At 36.2% G+C, this 22,884-nt stretch overlaps 1 protein-coding gene across 2 annotated transcripts in view; it reads left to right on the top strand.

Annotated features, from left to right (window-relative positions):
* The window catches only part of ANO3 (anoctamin 3), a gene marked incomplete at both ends in the record, with an annotated part of 202,382 nt that overhangs the window by 122,156 nt on the left and 57,342 nt on the right, over nt 1–22,884 (top strand). For both annotated transcript variants that reach the window (XM_082001050.1, XM_082001051.1), the window contains 3 exons: nt 5,648–5,784; nt 19,768–19,920; nt 21,711–21,811. In XM_082001050.1, the coding sequence (XP_081857176.1) occupies nt 5,648–5,784; nt 19,768–19,920; nt 21,711–21,811 (391 nt within the window). The remainder of the gene's footprint in view (nt 1–5,647; nt 5,785–19,767; nt 19,921–21,710; nt 21,812–22,884) is intronic.

Here is a 22,884-nt window from a genome sequence, read left to right as displayed (position 1 = left end):
TCCATAACTCTGCCACATTTCAACTGAGAAACATCTGCTATCCTACACTACAGTTATCTAAAATATACTGGTGGATTGCATGCTACAGAGAAATTGGGACAAGTGCTTTTTATCCTCTAACTGTCATAAAATTAAAATGCACTCTTGGTCCTTCAGAGAAGTATGATAGAAAGAAAGGTGGCCAAGCAGTTAAGAAGGCCCAAAAATGAAGTGGAACTCGAAATCAATTTCTAAACTAAATGCTTCTGCATTGTTAGGTAAAAGACTCCCAGAAATGAAAGTCTCTCCGATATTTTATCCCGTAAGTGCCCTTAGGGCAAATCTTACCGTCGGGCATCAAGCATGGCCAAACTGCACGTCAGGAAGCGTAGGTAGGTTTTTGTGATGTGTGAAGGCTGGAATTACTCATCGTGGCTCTGTATTACAAGATAGCAAAACAAAGGAGCTCCTAGGATGAAGAGATCTGTTATCCACTTGGTTAATGCTTGAATCTTTTTAAGACCACTTCATACTTGAGTGTGGATCCAAGCTGACAGTACACATTACTTAGTTATATGTTCAGGTATGCTAACAATTATAAGTATACACCTTATTAAATTTAAGTATGTACCTAATTAAAAAAAAGTCCTTGACTTACTGAATTGAGTAGTGAAATTCCCATTGACTTCATTGAAATATAATTTGGCTCCACCTCTAGAGTTACGAACTGTCACCCTTTTCTCTGATTTAATGTCCTCATCTTTATTTAAAATTCAGCCTTTTTTCTTCTATCTTAGTTTTGCAGTGTTAGGGAAAGCTAAACAGTTTAATATAGAAACTTTCCTTTTCCTGACTTGAAGTCATAACAACATACTGATTTTCCTCTCTGTAACAGGTCCCTTGAGGATTGCAAATTGTATATACAACTTCAATGATTTTTTTTAAATAAAATTTTTTATGTGACAACAGTTCAAAAGGGTCTCAACTTCCACAAGTTCTAATTAACATAAGTAAGTGAGATACATCAGCAAGATATTGTTATTGGCTGTACTGATTGCTTAAAGATGCATTATAGTTACCTTGTATAGTTGTTTTCTCAGTTCTGCAGGCACAGAGCCTTTTATAACTATAAGATTTTGTAGGATTAATATTTAAATCTTTCTCCTACTTTTAGTAGGTGCTCTGAAAACTCACATAAAGAGGTTGTGTAAAGGGTCACGCACATTCTGTTTGCATTAGCAATGATATTTCACCTGAAAAGCCCTGGAAAAAAAATTTAATCCTACCAGGAGCTCAAAAACAGGAAAGAGAAGGGTTAAGAATGAAGGCAGATGTTCTTTAGATGTCCTTGTCACTGTGAGGACATGCACATGAGCATACACGAGTCCCATTCTCCCATTTGCAGTCCTCCCACTGCAGCAGACTTTGTTCTTTTTTACACCAACCATGCTTGCTTTTTATCCCTCTTTCTTTTTTCCTTTACATCTCTTAAGGTTTTTGCAGTGTTTCAAAGTTTTTCAGATAACTCTAGATCTGCCATTTACTTTAACGTTAGAGTAGGAGAGCTACTTTTAGCCAAGAGACTCCCCAACGGGACAGAAATAATTTTGTTTTGGGTTTTTTTTATTTCATCCTGCAGTAAAAGAGAAATGGAAAAATGGAAATGTTTCATAAACAAGTACTACACTTTTTGACAACTTTTTTTACATTGACTAAAAGGTTTTAGGCATTTCTGGAAATTACTATTCACTCTAGTACCTTACTGGAGCGTAAGAGCAGATGAACTGAAAGCTGACACACCGTATCTGCTCAGCTGATACATTTCTACACATAAACGCTGATCATTGGCCATTGTAGAGCAGGATTTTACTGATAGACCTACACAGCTGAGAAGCCGATCAACACTTTTTGTCTCTGAAAAGAGGAAAAATTTAAAAAATGAATAAAATAAAAATTGCAAGCACTTGAAAGTCCACTGGTAGATATGAATGGGCCATTCCTGGCTCACGTCTTTCAGATGGTCCCAGCAAAGCACAGGCATGGCATTTATTACCAGTGGAGGAGGGAACATGGGCTTGGGGAGGCAGGCTGTGGTCTGAGGTCTGTTAATTGTTAATTGTTAATTTTAAGATTGTTAATCTTTCTGTTAATTGGTGTAAAAGCCTGAGCTTCTGGAGCAAGGTGAACTGGATTTGGGTGTTTGTTCCTCCTATGGCTTCTTGCCTCCACCCTCGCCCTCCCAGTCAAGCAGGCTAGTTGTGGTGGTTGGCATTAGAGCCCATCCAAGAACGACAAGAGCTGGCACTTCTTCTTGATGATAACAACCAAAGGAGTTGTCGTAGGCCGGGGAAGGCATGAGGGGAAATAAAAAATGGAGTAAACAGTGCAGTGCAGTTCCCACAGTGCCGAGGGAAAGCGCTTGAGGCAGCCAAGCTTTTCTCACGGCATTTTGTGGGGCTGCAACCAAATAAAGACTCCAGGTTTGAATTTAAAGATGGATACTTACAATTCAAGTCAAATAGGCTGTTAGTCCATGTCACTGCTTTTGGGGTATGTTCCATTAAAAATACCCTTAGGCAGTACAACTCCAGCCATGACATTCAGGGTTTGGCTTGGTTTGGCTTGTGGCACTCGCAAATGGCAGTTAAAATGCAAATGCAAATAATAAGAGACTGTAGAGGAAAGGATGGCAGAAAATAGTGTTACTTTATAGACAAACATTATATAGAAGTGTCATGGAAGTTTAAAAACTGCAGTAATTGAAGAACGACTTAATCACTGGTGACCCTAGCATTGTTGAGGTCGTGCAAGTTTATATTTGAGGGAATGTGATTTTGGCTTGGTGGGTGGGAAAACTACAAAAGAGAGACTTTCTCTTTTAATCAAAGTGTTGGATACCTTATTACAGAAAAAGCACCTAGTGATAGAAAAATGCAAAAACATAGTTAATGCTATTAGTGGCAAAGTTTAATTTCTTTCATCCTCTCTCAAGATCTGTTTCTAGAGCCAACATATTTCATTCTCTATTCTTTCAAAATCTTAAAACTAATCAAAAGAAATTTGCAAGAAGTTCAACTTAGGAAACAAAATGAGCCTCCCAAAACATACCCACATTGCAGTTGTTCATTCTAATCTGTTCTGTTCTAGAAATTTGATGCAATCCGTTGAACTTTTTCTTTGAGTGTAATTATTTAAAATTAAAGGTTTTGGTTTAGTGTATGCTGCAGGAGAGGTAAATGGGACTACTAGTCTATTCAAAGTACCTACAAAGCATGCTCTAGGTGCTTTGTTGGCATTAATGTCTAAAACTACACGAATGTTAAGAAAAATGCACACTTTTGAATATACTTTGAAAATATGGATCGTATGCTATGTCTGACATTTTTTCAGACAGGTGTAACAAATGCTTATGCAAGTGCAATATTAAATGCTATGGTTTAATCTTAATTGTTCCCCTTTTTACGATACTGATACCATTACTTTGTAGGACAGTGCTTTAGGTGCATAAAATAAGCTGTCGACTGCTGAAAGGTACAATATCAAGTATCCTTAAATTTTATATAAGAAATGTACCTTTTTAATTTTAAATTTTCTTTATTTTTATGGATTTTTTTGTTGCTAAAACCTTTTTTGACTACATTTCAGACAAGATAGCAGGTATTTCCAAATGGAAGTTAATTTTTTTGTTTTACAGAAGATACATGCTGCAACTTAAAAGCTTGTGTCTTTGAAAACGTAAAAATGTTTAGCATGTAAAAGTATGTTGACCACTAAGGGAAGACTTATTTCATAACTTTAAATTGTTTAAAAAAAACATTATGTACTTTTGCAAAGGGTTTTTTGAGCATTGGGTGTATTCATAATGTCTAAACCTCTAAAAATTTAAAATTTAAAAATAGACTTTTTAATGTAAGTAGAGTCTTTCTTTCAGCTGCCTATCTAGATGCAAAAGTTTAGGTTTCACAGGCCTGTCTCTTCTTTTCATTTTACTGGCTTCTATTACAAGACCTTGATCTTTAGTAAAGCTAAGAGCTCACCATACCTGGGCATGAGTCAAATCTGCAAAGTTGCTTATGTATCCTGTTTCCTACTTTGTGTACCTACTACTTGAAACCTTCTTTGCAGTCTTTTTACTACAGTCACTACATTACGAAGAGTAATCTGTATATTAGGTTAAAACATTGTTTAAAATAAATAAAACCTCTGAGTTTGGTCTTCTGACAAACAGGCTATTTCATACATTAAGAAGTCCCTTCACAGATTTACTGAGGTTAATATCAGTATCAGAAACTACCGAGGGCTCGTTTTGTGTAATCATTATGTAAGCAGCTAAATTGCAGAAAAAACAGCTCTTGGTAAATGTTCCAGTTTCATATTCCATTTCAGAAATGTCTAGGCTACATGGGATAATTGAGGTTATTTTTTTTCTGTACTACTTACTGTGGAGAACATCTTAATGAAAAATACTTCATTGTTGCAGATGAGCTTTTATGAATATAAAATTCAGGAAATTCAAGGTTGTTGTTCCCACAGCAACCATGACTTGTTTCTTGGCTTCTATTTAGAATTACTGGGCTAAATGTGGTTCCCAGTCCCCTTGACTTTTCCCATGTTGATGTGAAAGCTGAGAACTTGGCTCAGGATTTGTGGGTAACTTTTTAGTCTGAAAATGTTTCTATTTCCAATTTGTCCAAGATGTAATTGTGTGGGAATAATTATTTCATTTTTTTCATATTTAAATTATTTTTTCAAGACTATCCATTTTCCAGCGTTCATTGAAACTTACACGGTGCAACATTGTACAGGCATTACCCCTCATTTTACTCCTGCTGGGTATATGTGGTAAGCATTGCCATGATTTTTTGTTGGAGAATGTGCAAGGGAATTAAATGTCTGGAAAAAAGTCTCCCTTCTGATAGAGGATGTAGAGTGACTCAGAGACTTCAGTCCTTCTAACTTGCCTGCAGTGATGATGCAGGAGAAAATTTGATTTATGAAAGTGGATCTTAGTAGGCTTTGAGGATGGCCCTCAATCACCTGCAGCTATCTTAGGGTACTCAACTAACCTTTTACAAAAACTTTTGTTGAACAATTAAAAACAAATCCAATGAAAAGGAAAACACTTTCTTCTACCACTGTGAGGTACACCTCTTAAAATGTGTTCCCAAGTGGTCACTGCGATACACAAATTTTCAAATACTACATGTAATGATGAACAGCATGTGTGTAGAGGAATTGGGCATTTCAGTTGCTTATTTAAATTTAAAACAGGAGATGTTACTCTGGTCTCCAGGATGCACCTGCCTATTTGATAACACATTTTGAGTCTTGACAATTGTGAATCAAGCACAAAAGCATTTGAATATCTGCTTTATACTCTTTTGTGGGTTTTCTTAACTATTGTGAAGAATGTTGTGGGCTTTTTTGATTTGAATGGTAATAGGAGAAATTTTCTGTAGGCTTTCTGCTAAAAATAGAAGTCAATTTGAGTTTAAGACAAACATGATAACATTTCAAGTAAAAAACTTTTAGAGGAAAGGATAGAATATAAGTTACTGAAAAGTGGATACTTAAAAGGAATATTCAACTGTGGCTGTAACAATACTGTTAGTTTCTCCCCACTATAACCTAAAATGAGCCCAAGTGTTTGCTTCTGTTTTCCCTTCAGACGTAGGAAAGGACAAAGACACGTACACAGATGATTCAGAACATGGAAATTATGATGCTCGTACAGATCAGTCATTGCTTATTCAAAACAAACTTACCAGACAGAAGACAGAACCTCGGACTAAATCATCTTTAAAGGTAATGGACACAGAACTTTATTAAATTGTATCAATTGTCAGAATGTGCTTAAATATTCTTAAAAGATTGTTTTTAAGGGAAAAGTTAAAGCCTAAATAAATAGACAACTCGGGTAAGAAATTTAAATGGCTTCCATATTATACTTTGACCTACAGAATCAGTGAGTGGTATTCTCTGTATCAACATCAACCAAAATTTTATTGAATCAGGGATTCTTAACGATTTGTATCGACTCATCTAAGAGCAGTAGCCTTCTTGCAAAAAATTTATATTGCACAGAATTTAGGACACAGGAGTCCCAGCATGGAGTGAAATTCATGTCAGCTGGGAGGCCTCAAGAAATTAGGAGCGTTTAGAAGAACTAAGTTCATGTAGCAAATGATCAGTCGAGAAATGATCTAAAGTGTACGATTCTCCTAGGTAAAATCCGAATTAAAGCTAGACACACTGAATGACAGATAAAATTCACTTATGTATAGGAGAGCGTAGGAGTATATTTAGGAACCTCAACCAAAGCACTGGGAAAGCCGTCTCACCAGGTAAAACTGACTTGTTATCTTGCTTAGTAATTACCTAATCACAGTATTCATCTCAAGGTGTTTTCTATAGCAGTTCATCCACTATAGTGCCAAAGAATTACAACTGATTTTCAGTTCAAAACATGTATTTTTTTTGTTCTTGCTCTGGACTGGGAGACCCTTAATTCTTGTTTCCATTAAGCATAATTGCTTGTAAATGTATGACGAACGACCTAACCTGAAGAAGTTATGAATTACTTTCTTCTTATGCACTTTAAGTTGTGTATTCTCCAGAACAGTTTTTACCATCAATTCTCTGATTTTTGGTATATAAAAGCATTAATAATCCCGTGCTGCTACAAATTTAGAAACACTTAAATTGCTTTAAGGTTCTATGCTTTACGTACAGTATGCTTTTCAGTAAGCCATTTGGTCTTTGCCATTTGAGCACTGAATGCACCTTTCACCAGAGTCATGTAACTATTGTAATACTCGTTCTCTCAGTCACGCTGATCATCGTTACTACAGGGTTCTGAAACAAAGGCAGCAGGTTGACGTGATCTCTGAGACTTCATTTCATGGGATGCTTTAGAAAAATCCTTTTATAATAATAGTTATCTAGTAATATTTAGATAGGTTTACAGGTAATTGTACTTATAGATCGGAAATCTGACATGAAAATGAAACTTTGGTAATAACAGAGAAGGGTCCTGTTTTAATCTAAACCATTGCAATGAGAACTTCTTGTGCTCACAGATTTTTTTGTCTGTTTCTGCAAGGCTAGCTGAATTAAGCCAGAAATAATAATAGAAGTTCTTGTTTGATTTTGTTGATTAGCTAGACAAAACCTTTTATATCAAATGTGGCCTAAAAGGCAGAAAAAATAATGCACAATCTGCAGAATTTAGACTATTTTATAGAGAACAAAATATTTTTGATAACAGGTAAGACCGCTACCAAAAAAATTTAGTAACAGATGATGCCTAACTAGTAATATGCATTTCATTGTGCTAAAGCAAAGTATTTTTTGTATTTTCATGTAAAATATAAAATGACCACCAGCCGTGTTTTCTCCAAGCCCTGCATTCAGCTATTATAGGCAGCCAGTAAGCTAAATTTCTTTCAAAGTTTAAAGAGGAGCCTTGTATTTGTATTAAGTTTAAACAGACATGCATTTTTTATGTCTCAATCTTCGTATGTCCTGACCTACTAAACAAAGTGCTTCAGAGTTTAAACACAGCCTTCTGAAACCACATCTGGCTTTTAGCTTTGACAACTCCTTTTATCACAGCAATTGCTTTGGAAACTTCCTCCTGCTTTTATTCTGTTTTTGCAAATGAGGCAACCAAGCAGGATTCTCCTCCTGTTTACTGTTTGCCTGCCTTCACAGCAAAAAGGCAGAGAGGATTTAGATCAGTCTTATATCAGAAAAGAAGGTTACTATTTTGCCTTTGGATTATTGTACCAGTCTTCGTGGCAATTAGTGGAAGATGTCTAAGGGAAACTTCTTACCAAAATGCATATAAAACTAGCAAGAGGAGGTTTCTCATTCTTTTTGAGGCTGTTGAAAGCACAGAAGACTGCTCTACAGCTTTACAGCTGGTAAGTACTCTTTGGAAAATAAACTGATCTATCATGTTAAAAGAGTCTCCTCAGTCTGACCAGAGAATGAAAATGAGAAACGCCGTGTTGGTGGAGCGTACAAGGGTAAAAGCGTATTCTTCTCTGCTTGTTAATGATTCTAATTTAGGCTTACTTTGGAAGGGTTGTTTTACACCTGAGAGACTCAGGGAAAAATTGCTAAAACACTTATTTGCAATTAATGCTTGGTGCTATTATCTGTCTCAATGATGACCTACTTGAATACTTCAGCAATAACAAACTTGTCTTCCTGACACAATGAAAACTGATACGCAATTTTTTTCAGGAATAGTTTTGTGTTTCAGATCACATACGTGATGCGTCACTGTTGATAAATCTGATTTGTATTGCTGCAGTTGTAAAGCTTTAGAAACATGGATAATTTTGATATAGCATCTGGATGCCAACATTCATCTTGATAGTTGTCTACTTTTCTCATTTCCTTGATTATGATTTATAACTCATAATCTCCTTTGGTGTAGGTTGGTATAATTTCAGAATCCGTAGATTTCACACTGAAAACTGAGAATCGTTCAGACCCATTAAAAAGCTTTCTTCATTATCCATCTCTGCCGTCTTTTCATCATCAACTGCTGTTGAGATTGTGTAGAAACTATGATTTCATGTATGTGATTCTGCCAAGGGATCTCACACAGAGGAATGATGCCAACAGGTTGCTGCTGAGCAAAGCACGAAACGAGTAGTATCTGCCATTGCAAGGGATATGTAGGAAATGAGAAGTCCCTGAGTGGAAAGTTGATATTTGGCATGTTCTAGTTTCACTAAGAAAGGAAAGCAGGCTAAACAGACTTCTTCACTTCAATGGGAGGCAACAGAGGCTACAGGGAAGCAGCAAAGCCAGCAGCAGTGAACTCTTTTCTGTACCAATTAGTATCATGTGTATAATGCCGAGATAGGAATATTTGAGAAATTACACTTCTGTTTCCTTTCAGTCACTGCATTACTTTTACTGTCTTTGATCTGATGAATTTTTTATTGAGGTAATGTATTTTGTATCTGGCAAGGTAAGGAAAGGATTTTTAGGAAAAAGTACACATATTATCGCTATGGGTTCAGGAGCTATAAAGAAATGCTGCCTATACAGTAGCCTAGTTTACTGCCTTTTTCTGGTATCCACTGATATCCACTATAATACTGCATGTCTAGACTAGCTTTGTGCTGGATAGGACGTGAAACAATTTCTCTTTCAGTCTATGGAAATGTTACATAACTTCTTAGGAATTTTAAATAAGATCTTAAGCAATTGGCCAAACATACGGAGTTTGTATCTAATTTCTAATCAGCTGGACATACTGCTGAAAATTCATAAGTTGAGCAAAACTCAGACTGTTCAGTGTAGTTTATTACAGTGATTATTAAAGGGTAAATCTACTCATGAAAAGCTGAAATACGTTTTTGTAGTCGTTTCATTGTATTCTTTGTGATTTTGAACGTATCCTCTCTTTCCTGCAAAACAAATATTTTGCATTCAGAAACTCATGTAGGTGGTTTTGAAAAATGGAAAAAATTAAATATAATATCTGCAGAATAAAAACGTTCTTCAATCTTAATATTTTATTTTACAAACTTTTGCAGGAATTATTTTCTGTTTTCATTCTTTCCTGTTTAAGTCCATGACTTTCAGAGTTGCACAGATTTGTGCTCTGTTCTAATCCTGTCAATTTTTCACTGGTTTCACTTACATTGTTTCACTCCTAATCCTGCTCCTGTGTTCAGTGGAAGTCAGGCATGCATGTTGAAAGAGAAGGTTTGGCAATAGAGATGTTCTAGTGTAAAATAAGAACAAGATGTTGTCAGCTGACAACGGTGTACAGAAAAGGGAAGTAGCAAAGGGAGCCTGATAGATAAGGAGTAGCCCACTAATGCAGCCTAATAACACAAAAGTAAATAAAGTTTAAAACGAATGATAACAGATAAAATCATTATCCCAGAATAGAAAGACATGGTGAAGTGCAACAGAAGTTAACTTCATGTTTATGCTTTTAGTGAATGGCTCTCATTCACTGTGAGCTTTTGTTTAAAAAAAAAAAAAAAAAGCTCAGAAAATATTTCGGGAAATGCAGCGAAAGTGGTAAGGAATTTTATCGGAAAGACAAAAGTTTTAACAAATAAACATGTAAAGAAAAGTTTTCAGTGGTCGTGACAGCATGCTGCTTATTAAGGCCTTCCTTATTATACTTAAAGAGCAGATAGAAGTGGCTAAGTTTAAAAAAGGGAAGCCTCCTCCTGACTTCAAACATCCTCCACTGCTGCTTCCTCATACAGTAACATTGAACAGACTTACTTTCAAAATTTTGCTTAAGATCATCTAAATCTACTGCATTCCTGTAGCAAAATGTGTTTTTCATATTATATACAAATGTATTGTTCACGCTTGCTCTGTAAGTCTGAATAGAATGAAAATGGAAACTCTGTGAAGAAACTAAAATAATTACTAATTCTTTGGTTTATTCCTAAAAAGTTAAACTGCAGTTTTATTAGGAAGGTCAGATATTTCTGGAAGTCTTCCTGTCTGTTCAGAAAAGAGGCAGGTTCTGCACAGTTTGGTGTAGTATACACAGAAATATATTAGCCTGGGTAATTACGGCAGCCTGTCGTGTTAACCAGGCCATATAGCCTCTGATGCCCAGTGTAGTTTGGATATCTTTGCATATGCAAATATGTCCCAAATTTTCTTTCCTAGGTTATTATGCTCCTAGTTATTTGGAAAAAGAAAAAAATAAAACCAAAAAAACCCCACTTAAAATCAGTCAATCGATATTTTTGGAATTAAATAACTGAAAGGATTAATATAGTAAATCTCTTATTTTCTTATCCATTTCAAACCCATTCAAACACAAAAAGATGATTAATAACTTAGTCGTGTGCTTAGAAAATTTCCCATAAAGCACACCTTAGAGTATTCTTAATCAGAGTACGATCTGTAAAACATAAAAAATGAGTCTAATACTATTTTCTTTAAATGCATTGCTATAACCTAAAACATTTTAAAATATTTTCACAGCTAATTCCGTGTAACTTAAGAATTTGGTAGCCTTGTGGGGTGCCAGGTTTGATTTTTAAACATCCTGTAACAAAGCAAGCATTAATTAAGAATCTCACTTTTGTTCATGGAAATAAGCCCATTGCAGTTAGTATCATCAGAAATGTATTTATCTCCAGGAAATACTTCAAGGCAAGAGCTGAGTCATATGCTCTTAATGTAGACACTAACCACCGAGATGGTGGCATCCTTCAGTGTGAATATTACTGAAGATGTTAATGCAAAGTCCATGGTAACAGCGTTAGGGAGAATTAGTAATCAAAATAAATGAGGTGGTTTTCATGAATCAGCCAGTAATTGCTCTACTTAGTAACAACTTATGAAGTTCTAAGAACAATAATAAATTATACTGTAGAAAGTTTTCTTTTATAAGAAATAACCATTCTACTTGGAGTTAGAACAGGAAAGCTATTCATGTAGATTTTTCAGTTTTAGGTAGCTACCATGCCCAAGAATTTCACATATCAGACTTCACCTCTGTCAAAATTCCTGCCCTCATTCCTCCAATTGTTTCCATGGCTGCTTCTGTCTTATGACTTAATAGCCCTGGACTCATCCATTATTATCTGTAAAATATCTCTTAAAAATTAAGACACGAAGAGTAGAGAAAACTGCATTTCCTTGCCCCACCTCTGACAACCAGTGTGTTTTGCGTTGTAAGGTTCGTTCTCCCCATCTTACTCCTCTATTTCGAGCTGATTTTCCTTGCAAGTCTACGAAGTTAGTTTATATATTGTGGGACATACTTTATAGTGCTGTTTGGGCTGTAAGACTCAGTAAAGTTTATGGTGGTGTTTAGAAAAGTTTTGTGTGTCAGCAGTAGGTCAATGAACATGTTACTGTTTCCATGAGGAAGCAAATATATTCCAAATCTGTTTACTTGTCTTTTGTTCCTCCTCAAATGTTTTCTGGTTCTACAACTTCTCCCCACATCTTTGCCTCTAAAAATGCTACTGGCGCGGTGGTGCTACTACTTGGTGCTACCATTTCCAGTAGTAGCATCACTTTCTACTGGTGGTTTCTTCCCTTCCTTTCTCTTATAATTTCCCTGGGAAGAAACCCAAGGCACTTGAGTAAGACTCTCTTTAGTATATTGCTTCATTATTGGTAAGAGTTTATCAAAATTATTTTTCTCTAGCACATTTAGCTGTCAGAATTCACAAGCTGTCGTAGGCAGGAAATGAATTTTGTTGTAAACATTGTCACCTTGAAATAAAAAGATTTTGGAGAGAAATTTAGTACATTTGGCATCCAAATTGTAAAAGAAGAATCCTGTGGCCCAGCTGTGTGCATACAGCTATCTGTTGGATCACAGATACTAATCTGTTGGTATATTTATTTTCCTTTACATGATTTTACAAATTTATATCCAAATTACACTACCCACGTGGAGGAAAGTTGAACTTCAGTCGCTCTACTGTAGAGGTAAATTGAACATACCGTGCTGCGGGGCTTGATTCTTGAGTACTGTGTCAGCCGGCACTTACGTGAGAGAATGCTCCTGTTCTTTGAATAATAAATATGAAACTGCCTTATATTCTTTTTATTAAGTAAATGACAGTCCTTGAAGTCAGAAATTGAAACACAGATTCTTCACTGCCTGAGCTACACCCCAATGTAAAAATTGTTTCTCCCTGGAGGGTACCTTGGGTCAGAATAACCTGCTCCGGGCTGGGTCCAACGCGCTCTGTGCGTGCTGCCGGACTAGCACTCGCCTTGTGCTTTTATCGACATACTATTTGTAACTATTGATTTTGAGGGTAGTACAAGAAACTATTTTTTAGATATATTCTAAAGCAACTTTAGAAAGTGCATCAGCAGCAAACTACTAACAGCTGATGTTAAAATAAATAGTTTTTAGCCTCTACGTTTACTTATGTGTAAAATAGTTACAAATCATGTTCATTTTCATTGCCATTGCTGGCAAATTTCAGGAAATTGTGAAGCAAATCATACAATATAATTATTAAAGGTATTTTTCCCTTCTCTTTATTTAGCATTTATATGTTAGATAATGGTAATGTTAGATAATGGTAATGAAAATTTTATGCACCAAACAAGCAAGTTAGACAATTTCTTTCATGTCAGACTTGATTTACTGGATTTTGATAGTAAGTTAGAATAAATTCCTTTATAAAGATAAACACATGCAGAATCTACTAATGCAGCTTTTCCTAGACTAAATTCACCCTGAAGTACTTTGAATTTTTCCCTGAATAAAAACTTCCTTATCACTATTCCAACCAGCGTCAATAATGATACGCATTTAAATAGACGTCGAGATGATGAATCAAATAGATTGAACTTAACCTTCACAGGTTGGGATCTCAGTTGTCTATAGTATTTTTATATATATATAGTATAAAACAGTGCCAACATAATTTAAGAGTCCTCAAATGGCTTTTTAATTAATCCCCTAGAATAATTAACACAACACAAACTGCTAAAGGCTATTTCCAAAATTGGTCTGTGGTCAGATGAGTAGTGATTATAGTTGCAAGCTTAAGATGAGAAAGTGGATCTCTGCTGAAGAGGTCCCTTTGTATTGTGAAGGTGACTGTTCAGAGGTTAGCTTTTTGCCTTGGCTCAAATGCTGGTAAGTGTGGTTGAATATTAAAATCTTACTTTAGTCTACAAAATAATTGATATTTGATATTATTAATATAATAAAAATAATATATTATTGAATGTTATGTAACTATACCTGTTGTTATGCATATGATACATAGCATGTTAAGTTTGTATGTTAGTTATGTTAATGATAACTAATATCAACATGATATATATCATGTTACGGACATCATTAACATACTAATATTTCCTCTAATATTTTATATTAATAGAGCATTTTTGACTAGATAATTGTGAAGTTTAGTAAGAAAGTCTGTTGTTAGAGGAGGGCTGTACATGTTTCGCCAAAGAAGAATAGTGATTGCTTGAAAAAATAGTAATTTTCCTTTATATATAATGTACACTTGGGATATAGTTAATTTTAAGGGTATATTTGAGTCAAATAGTTTCATTAATTGTATTAAAGTAATGATAAAGTTCTTCATAGTTTAAGAAACCATATATATTTATTTTGAGAATTTCAGCCATGAAGCATCAAATAAAGCTAACTTGACCCAAATTCAAAACAAAGAAGAGCAGGTGGCTGTCCCAAAAATGAGCTGTGGAAATCCTTATCAAAGGTGGTGTGGATTCTGAAAGATTACATGGATTTGGGGGCAGCTGAACAAAGTTATGGAAGAGGAATTCCACGGAAAGTTACCAACTCTGCAGAAACCTGAGCTGAATTTGGCTGAACAGTGGGCTGGTGGTAAAGGGCAACAGCAGATGTTTCCTAGTACATGCTCTCTCCTAGGCAGGCTGCTTCTTGTAGCTTTCACGTATGAGCAAATTAGAGAGACCCTTCCTAGTTGTTTGAATATACTTGAGGTTTTGCCATTGCACAACTTAAGGTTAAAATATTTGGACAAGTCAATGGGAATTTGCGTATTGATTTCAGAAGTAGCAGGATTTTGTGGCTGTTAGGCTCAGCGTAACAAAGTTTGGTGAGGTATTTATGGAAATGCGATTGCATGTAGCAGATACAGCTGCAGTATGGAGTAGATGAGCTTTGGAAAGGGATAGAGAGGAAGCATTTTGGAGCACCACTCCCGTGTGAACCAGAGGACTGAGAATTGTAAGCAAGGAAGAGAGGGAGTATCCACAGCCTCGCCAGGCGTTCTCGCCGTACCTGGATACCTCATGGTCACGCCTGCATCTGGGAGCAGTGTAGTCTGTAAATCACACGTCCGCAAGCAAATAAATAATAATTTAAAATTTATAAAAGTGAATACGCCTCTAGAGATTTTGTCAGCCTTTAAACATTTGCTGTTATGTTAGCCTCGTTGAGGCGTGTCAATGGTGAAGTGAAGTTGACGTGAGTGGTTACAACAGATACGCTGTGCCTACATTTGGTTTTAGTTAGCAGCTGAATTTACCGAGGCAGTACATACTATTCATTAACTTAAACTTTTCACTGGTATAAAGTGGAAAAAAAAAGGAAGTATACTGATGTATTATTTACAGTCTGTTTTTCACTAATTTTCAGTAAGGTTCAAAATCTGCTGGTGGTGTTGCTATTAATAAAACGCACCAAGCCTGAAGCCTACTGGACCATGTCATTTACTCTCACGTGAATCTAAAATTTGCTTATTGTTTTGGGAATGGTTCCCACTCACTCTTCTGTATATCTGTTTCTATGTATGGGGTGAAAAATTGGAAAAAATTTACTTTACAGAGCAGTAAACTGAATCAGTGGAGTTGAAATAGTAATAATTTTTGCAAATTGTGTTATTTAAATTAATTGAGGAGAAAAAGAGCCTGTAAAACAGCTGTTCCCACTTTGTGGAGAGGGCGTTGCTTATTAATTAGTGTCTGAAAAATTGTTTCTTGAAAAATCTCTCTATGTTGGCTAAATCCAAGGAAATTCTTACATCAAATTTGAACAGGAATGTAAATTCTTTTTATTTTATAACTTTTCTAAGTACTTGCATTATACTTTTGTTTCACTTTTATTGCTTGAGCAATAGCTTCTTTTTCTAGGCTAAATTGTTAACTTGATTTCTCTTGTGTAAACTGTAAGCTTCAGTTGAATGATATTGTCAGTATTTTGAATTTTACACTGTTTCAGACTTCGAAGCAGTGTGTCATGTTATTTGTTACAATAATCACAAGCTATGAATCATCAATGACGACAAATAATAAAGAAAACCAAGGAACGGCAACAGATCTGTAGTGGCAAAGCCTCAGGTAATATTTTACTCTGATGCAAAGCAGTGTATTATGATTCTGCCTTATGAACAAGTTTACTGTTGAGTGAGGAAGCCCTTTACAGCCTCAGTACACAAATAGTTAAGATTTAAAGTTTTTGTATTTAAAGACTTGGTAAGAACAGGGTGAAGTAAAAACATTGTGTTTGCAAGCTGAACTATACAGCAATACTCTAAAAGGGATTTCTCAAATCAATTTGCAGTAAGCTTTTATATTTGTGTAAATGTAGAAAAGCTGATCAGGTTTAGAAAATCTGGAAAACTAAGAGAGTAAAGGGGATGAAGAGGATTAGAGAGAAAAACAAACAGTGATCAGTCCTTTCTGTACACATTTTTCAGGTGAAGCAGAGAATCTTAAAAAGAATAGAGTAAGGGCTTTGCACAAAATATTTCACCCGATGCTTTTCTCTTCAACTGTGTTGAGGAAAAAAAGTGAAAGAATGAATCAGAGATTTATTGGTCCAAACCAGCAGATAAATAATAAATGTGCTTTTGCCTGAATGCCCCTTGTACTGAGTAGATATGGCCAATATACCTTGACTCATACGTTTAATTGAAATTACTGCTCCCTGTTCTGCTTAGACGTTATGGAACTCCTTCAGATCAACTGAAAAAAACGCCTAAATCAACAGATAAGTATTTTTACTGGCACGGGTATTCCTGCTAATGTAGGTGGACAACAGTGAAAACGAGCAAAGTGCAAGTAGCCTTAAAGTGAATCAGTCCTGAAATCGATAGAGAATAGGTTGGGTTCACTGCACGATTGTGGTAGGTGGCTGCAGTATTGCACACCTCAGCCTGTGGCACTACTCCTCTGAAAGTGGTCTGAGATGGAACAGATGGAAAATTTCTCGCTGCTATCAGCACAGGTCATTATTTATTGAACATTGCCCCCAAACAATTCCGTTTGGTGCCGACGAATCTGAGGGCATATTTGCATACTGTTGTTAATCTGAGAAAGAAAACACGTTTTTTCCAAGAATGAAGAAAAGCAGGTATTTTAGAAACGAGGAAAGAAAGGCTCAGAAATAATAATCTGAAGAAAGAGAGATGTATATTCTCAACAGGTAGGTTTAATTTGCGTAATGCCTGTACAGAAATTGCGTGAGCAGAAATTGTGTAAGAGAAGTTCCCTGTGGGGGGAATTTTGGCCAGGCTTTTTGTGTATGATCTTCGCCTGCTTTGTGGACCACAAAAGCTAGTCCTCATCTGCTTTTGTGAAATACTTGTTCTGGAATTCTTCATTGTTGAAGAGGGGGTTCCTTGCTTGTGTCTTGAACCTGAAAAGAGTCTGGGTATTCAAAAACTTGCATGTTCAAACTTTTACTTTTAAATCTTTCATCTACGACCTTATCTTCAAACCTCTGCATATTGTATCTTTAGATTATTACATCTATGACATTTAAAAAAAGAATAAAAATTAGTGTTTTTACTACTATCCCCATTGAGAATTGTTAGAAAGGGTGACCCTGTATTCAGTGCACTAATAATCTTGGTTGACAGTCTTGACTTAATTTGGAATTAATATACTATTTATCTGAATATCTTGAGATGAATAGAAGAATGTATAAAAAAATAAGTTAATAGAGTATAGGGTTTGCTATTCTTCAACAAATGTTCATCAATATATTGATAAATTATTTTCCTTATTTGTTCTATTACACTTAATTTCTCATGGGAATAAAAAAGGAAAATCTGAAGTCAAAAGCCAAGCAAAAGGAAAAGATACCTCCTGTTCTCAACAAACTTCCAAACTAATTTAGGATTGGAAAATTTTTCTTTCTATGTCTGTCCGTTTCTCCTCATTAATTTCCAGTTTCCATATTGTTTCTCTTGGTTGCATTGGCCATCTTTTCTTCTCTGTTTTTATTCCTCTTTCCTCTAGATTAAGTAGTTTGGGTTTGTTTGGGGTTTTTTAGTTTTTAGATTTTTTTTTTGCAGGTAGGTGATCGGTATAATTGACTCTTGATGGATTCTTAAATTCAGGTTAATCACATCCTATGACGTGTTGGTTATTTTAGTTCACGTTACATTTTCTGTGATTTGGCCTGTTTCTTTCCCTATCTTAAATCAGCATTGCCCCTCAGTTAGGCTCAGGGCAGGGATTCAGAGGTTTCTAAATTCTACATTGTCTGTTATTTTGTGATGGAGGAAAGGCAGCGATGGCCTTGCACGTACAGGAGGCGGCAAATGCGGCAGCGATCAACCGGTACTCGTACACCGAAAGCCCCGGTACCTGGTCTCTGTGCCGCACCTTGTAGGCGTCAGGTAGTTACACATCTCACAGCAAGCTGCACATGAAGCAAATAGAAAATTCTGAAGAGGAAAAATGCCGATTGAAAAAGGAAAGAGAGGGAGACTACCTTTTACGCTTAGAAATTAAGACCTTTGCCCAGGTAGTAGAAGAGTCAGGTTAGTTTTGGCTTAACCTGGAGGGATTTGAATTCACCTCTCCTGTGTTCCAAAGACTAAAGTTGCTTCCCCATCTGGATGGTTGCACCTGAAGCAGAGTATGGAAGTGACAGCATGACTCTAGCCAGGTGGGACAAAGTTGAGATTTCTAGCACCCATTTTGTGTTTACAGACTTACTAATAAAATATGTAAGCAGGTGTGTACCTTGAGGCAGGTAACAGAATGCTTCTATGGTTAGTTTTGATAAGTGTTATCTGGAAAAGACAATTGATACCATTGCCAGCTGCTGAGGGGAAAAATAAGGTTAGTTGTACTTCAGTTGAATCTTAATGTACATAAATAATGTTCCCAGATGTGTGATGATGCACAGGTGGTCTGAGAATGACTGTTCCTTGCTTTTTGCTTTGGGAGGAAAAAAAGCAGAGAAGAGGAAGAATCTTGGTAGAAAACTTTTGCAGCCGGAGGGGTTGTCAGAAGCACTAAATACGTAGAAAGTCGGCAGTGAAGTATGTGGGAGCAGAAACAAGTGAGCTGGTATCAGTATTTTTGCTGCTGTTATCATGCATTAACACTTGGTTCTGTTTATCAGTAGAGAGTGGAACTATGGCATGTAACTCTGAGTATTATAAATTTTGTGTCAAATAATCCAAATAGGATGAATTTCTGAGACGAGCATCCTATTGGCCAAAGGGTGCAGCATTCTTAGACCTCTGGTCCCATATGTATGGGTGCAGTGTATCTTTCTTAAATCTAACATACTTGTTCTGGACAGTTTGTGTTAAAATGAGTGCTGCATTCTCCAGAAGGTGATGATAGTTTCTCAGTTTACCTTTTCAGATTTCAATGTCTTCGTAGTCTGACACCAGTTGATACAGTCACTGTCTATTCTGAATCGTGCAAAACACAGAATGCAAAAATAGCTTTCAGCAGCAGCATGTAAAGCAGGGTTTTCCATATCGAGGTCAGAGAATCCCTGGTGTTTGCAAGCATGGTGGGAAGGAACTAGACAAGATTTAAACATTGGTAACACGGTATTGAAAAAGCGCTTCAACTGGAATACCCAGGAAAACATTCCAATCAACAGCATTTATTTTTTTAACTTTTTTGATTTATTTCTCTCTTGGAGAAAATACAAGTATGTTTGTTCTATAAAATTTGCCTAGGTACAAAATTGGGAAACTTGGTTTAATTTACTTGCCTTTAATTTTTTTAAATTCCTGCTGGAACGTAAGGATTAACAGAAGTTCATGTTGATATGCACCATACAATAATTTTAAGGGTTTTGTACAGCTGAAAGAAATAGCTAGAATATGGTTTTTGTGGTGCTATTTTATTTTGTTCTGTTTAATTTGAAGTCATCAGTAACTGATGCATATGAACTGCCTGTTGTTGTGATGACTCCTTCACATATTCATCCTGCACTACGTGGACATTGCCACACAGTTAGGAAGTGCTGTGTTGCATGCAATTCATCACGAGCCTCTTCATAGTGACGTATGCCGTGCTTGGGGTGTTTTTGATCTTCTTCAGACTGATGCCATGGCATCATCGGGCCTCTTCTTCAAAGACGGCAAAAAACGCATTGATTACATCTTGGTCTACAAAAAGTCAAGTCCGCAGGTAGAAAAAAGAAGCACGTTTGAGAAGAATTTGAGAGCAGAAGGGTTGATGTTAGAGCGAGAGGTGAGTCTTACAGCTTATGTGGCATAAAAACCCCTTTATGATACTGTCACACTTTACTGAATTGATAAAAGTTCCTGACAGTCTTACAAGCCTTTCTGGTCAGGCTGTTTCCTCCATTTGCTTAATGCTATTAAATTAATAATAACAATTGTTTGATATGGTGTCTTTAACATGTTTTGGGGATGCGTGCATGTACACATACATGTATGGACACTCCGCACAGGTGTAGTGCAGTGTAGAGGGAAAACTTCCAGCTCCTTAAGCTTGCAGAACAGAAGGAGCTTCAGTAACTTACGCTGTTGCTTTGATATATAACCTCTATGTCTGCCAGCAGAATGCCTGATACTAAATGTCCCGCTGTATTTCAAGGGGTTAAGGTGGTTATTGTAAAATTAATCCATCCCAGTAATGACACTATTAATATAACAAGGAAAACACAGCCAAGAAAACAGCCTTGGATTTTTGCTGTTTCATGAATTACTTATAAAACAGTCATATATTTAGACTCTCCTGAAATAAGCTCCTATATGTCATGTGTCTTTCATCCTCATTTATACTCTTCAACTCGATAGAATTACCTTACGTGTTCTGTGTTAAAGCAATGAGCTTTTAACTATTCGAAGTCCTTGCAAGTTCTAGCTGACAATGTAGCATGTCGAATATTCGTAAATAACCGATGTGACAGTGGTTTAAAATTTGGTTTTAAGGCTTTTAAAAATTGTTTGGAGTCTAGTAGTAAAAATACCTGATTTGGGGATATTTATTGAAATCGGAACAATCTCAGATGGTGTCAATTCAGAAATATTGACACTTGAGGAAAAAAATATGGGTTTGCAAGATCATAATACTAGATATCATGTGTTTAAAATTGTCTCCCAGTAGTATTGTTTTATCCACATCTTTTGAGAAAAATAAAATCCTAGAAGTAGTATTATTGAACTGTGATATGACTTCATGGAACCGGTAGGTAGAATTGCGGATATTTTAAATTTTATTCACCCTTTAACTAAATTTTCTTTTACCTTTACTTGCCAAACCTTGCATTACTCAAGTTTTTGGGAGGCTTTAATCAGACTCAGCACTATCAAAATATTTACTTGTAAAAACTCAAGCAAATACATCTGGGAGAAGGGTGTGGAACTGAAGTGTTCATAAGAAAAGATAAGTATAGGAACCTGTAATGCTGAAACTCTTGTTTTGTGTACAAATAAATTAGCGATGAAGAACACTTGTGTAGAATATTCCTGGTAATTTTACAAAAAAATCTCAATTCATACAGAGATCACGCTTATGAGTTTGTAGCAGATACCGCAATTGCTTAACCATTCCCTGGAGGTGCCATTTGGGCAGAGTGGGACCTGCAGCCTTCTCTCCGCTGTTCTTGCGTCTCTAGCAGCTGAGCATTATTCTCCTTAAATGGGAGACACACAGGATGGTGTTCAGACTGCTCATCTAAGATGATTTGAGGGGATTTAAAATTAATTCATCTATTCCATGTCAAAAAATGCTGCATAAAGCCTATCTCTACTTCTGCTGTGTTTATGAGCAAAGATCTGCCCTAGAGATTCCTTTTGACAGTTACTAGTTTACTCATATTATAGGGCTTGGGAGAGAAAAAAGTTATTAATTTTCCTTTGTCTAGCTCAGAGCACTTAGAGTGTTTTCAGACTTGCATGGCCACTTCAGGGCTAAAAGCAGAATTTGACCCTGAAGAAGAATGCTTTTAGAGAGGTGGATGCCGTAGAGGTTTGAATTATTAATATGTATTTATTTGTTACTGCTCTTTACAGCCAGCTGTTACAAACAGTGATATCATGTTTGTTAAAATTCACTGTCCGTGGGAGACGTTGTGCAAATACGCAGAAAGAATGAACATCAGGATGCCTTTCAGGTATTGTGGAAACTATTTTAAGAAACTTGTCATTTAATGCTTAATATTAAAACTTCATTACTTGCCTTGAGGCTAAAATGCAGTCTTTGCTGCATTGTGGCTGGGCATGCTTATATTTAATTTATTAAAATGATATGGAGAGAGGAGAAACAAATAATAGGCACTGTTGTTTTCACATTTACCTGCAGTACTTGTTTTCAAGCATACTTTCCAAGTCAAATCGAGCAGGTGTCCTTAGAAAATACTGCTAATAGTTCACACATTGTTTTGAATGTCCTTGGCAGAGTTTCAGGTATTCTTCATCGGAGCTCAAGTATTCTCCGTGATTTTAGGGTATTTCTGAAGTCTTACCCAAAGACAAGTGAAATGACAGAAATAGGTGGTGCTTCTGTGTCTCCAATATAACACATATTGGCATACTTTGGAAAAAATGAGGTGCCTTTATTTCTTGGTCCTCTAGCTTCCCTTTGGCAGAATAAGGAGCTGAACTGAGTTCCTTGTCTATGGGCTAAAGAAATTCTATCAAATAACAAATATTTGTTGCGAAAACATATATTTGTAGGACAATTTAATATCTCCTGCAATAATACAGAAGTGTCTAAAGGAGAAAATGTCCTTTTTCATATCAATTAATAATGTCCTTCCAGCGGGAGAAGAGCATGTAGTGTACTGTAGACCTCTTCAGGAGTTGAAGTGGTAGCCAGATGCCAAAGCTGTGTGACTGACGGAGAATACCCTCACAGCACTCCTTTCTCACTTGAGAGATAGAGCACTTGGCAATTCACGTCCCTGCTGACTTCAGCTATCGCAATGTGGCTCTCTTGCGTTGGTCCTAAGCCAGAAACAGTCATCGTGAAGCATCCTTTGCTCAAAACTCGTTTCAAATACCCAGCTCTATACTGAGTTTCCATATCAACCTATTAAGCCTTCAAAGTCCTTTCCATAAAAAAAAAAAATGTTTTCTGTAACAGTCATCTTCGATATGTTTGAGAATATTATTACAGTACCATTTGAGCTTCTCCAGTTTGAATAATTCTTGTCAACATTTTAAATATAGAACTGTTGACATATGT

Source organism: Phaethon aethereus (genome assembly GCF_964289735.1).
Source record: "Phaethon aethereus genome assembly, chromosome: 5".
In the NCBI taxonomy this organism is placed as follows: Eukaryota; Metazoa; Chordata; class Aves; order Phaethontiformes; family Phaethontidae; genus Phaethon; species Phaethon aethereus.
This window is presented reverse-complemented; position numbering and strand designations above follow the sequence as displayed.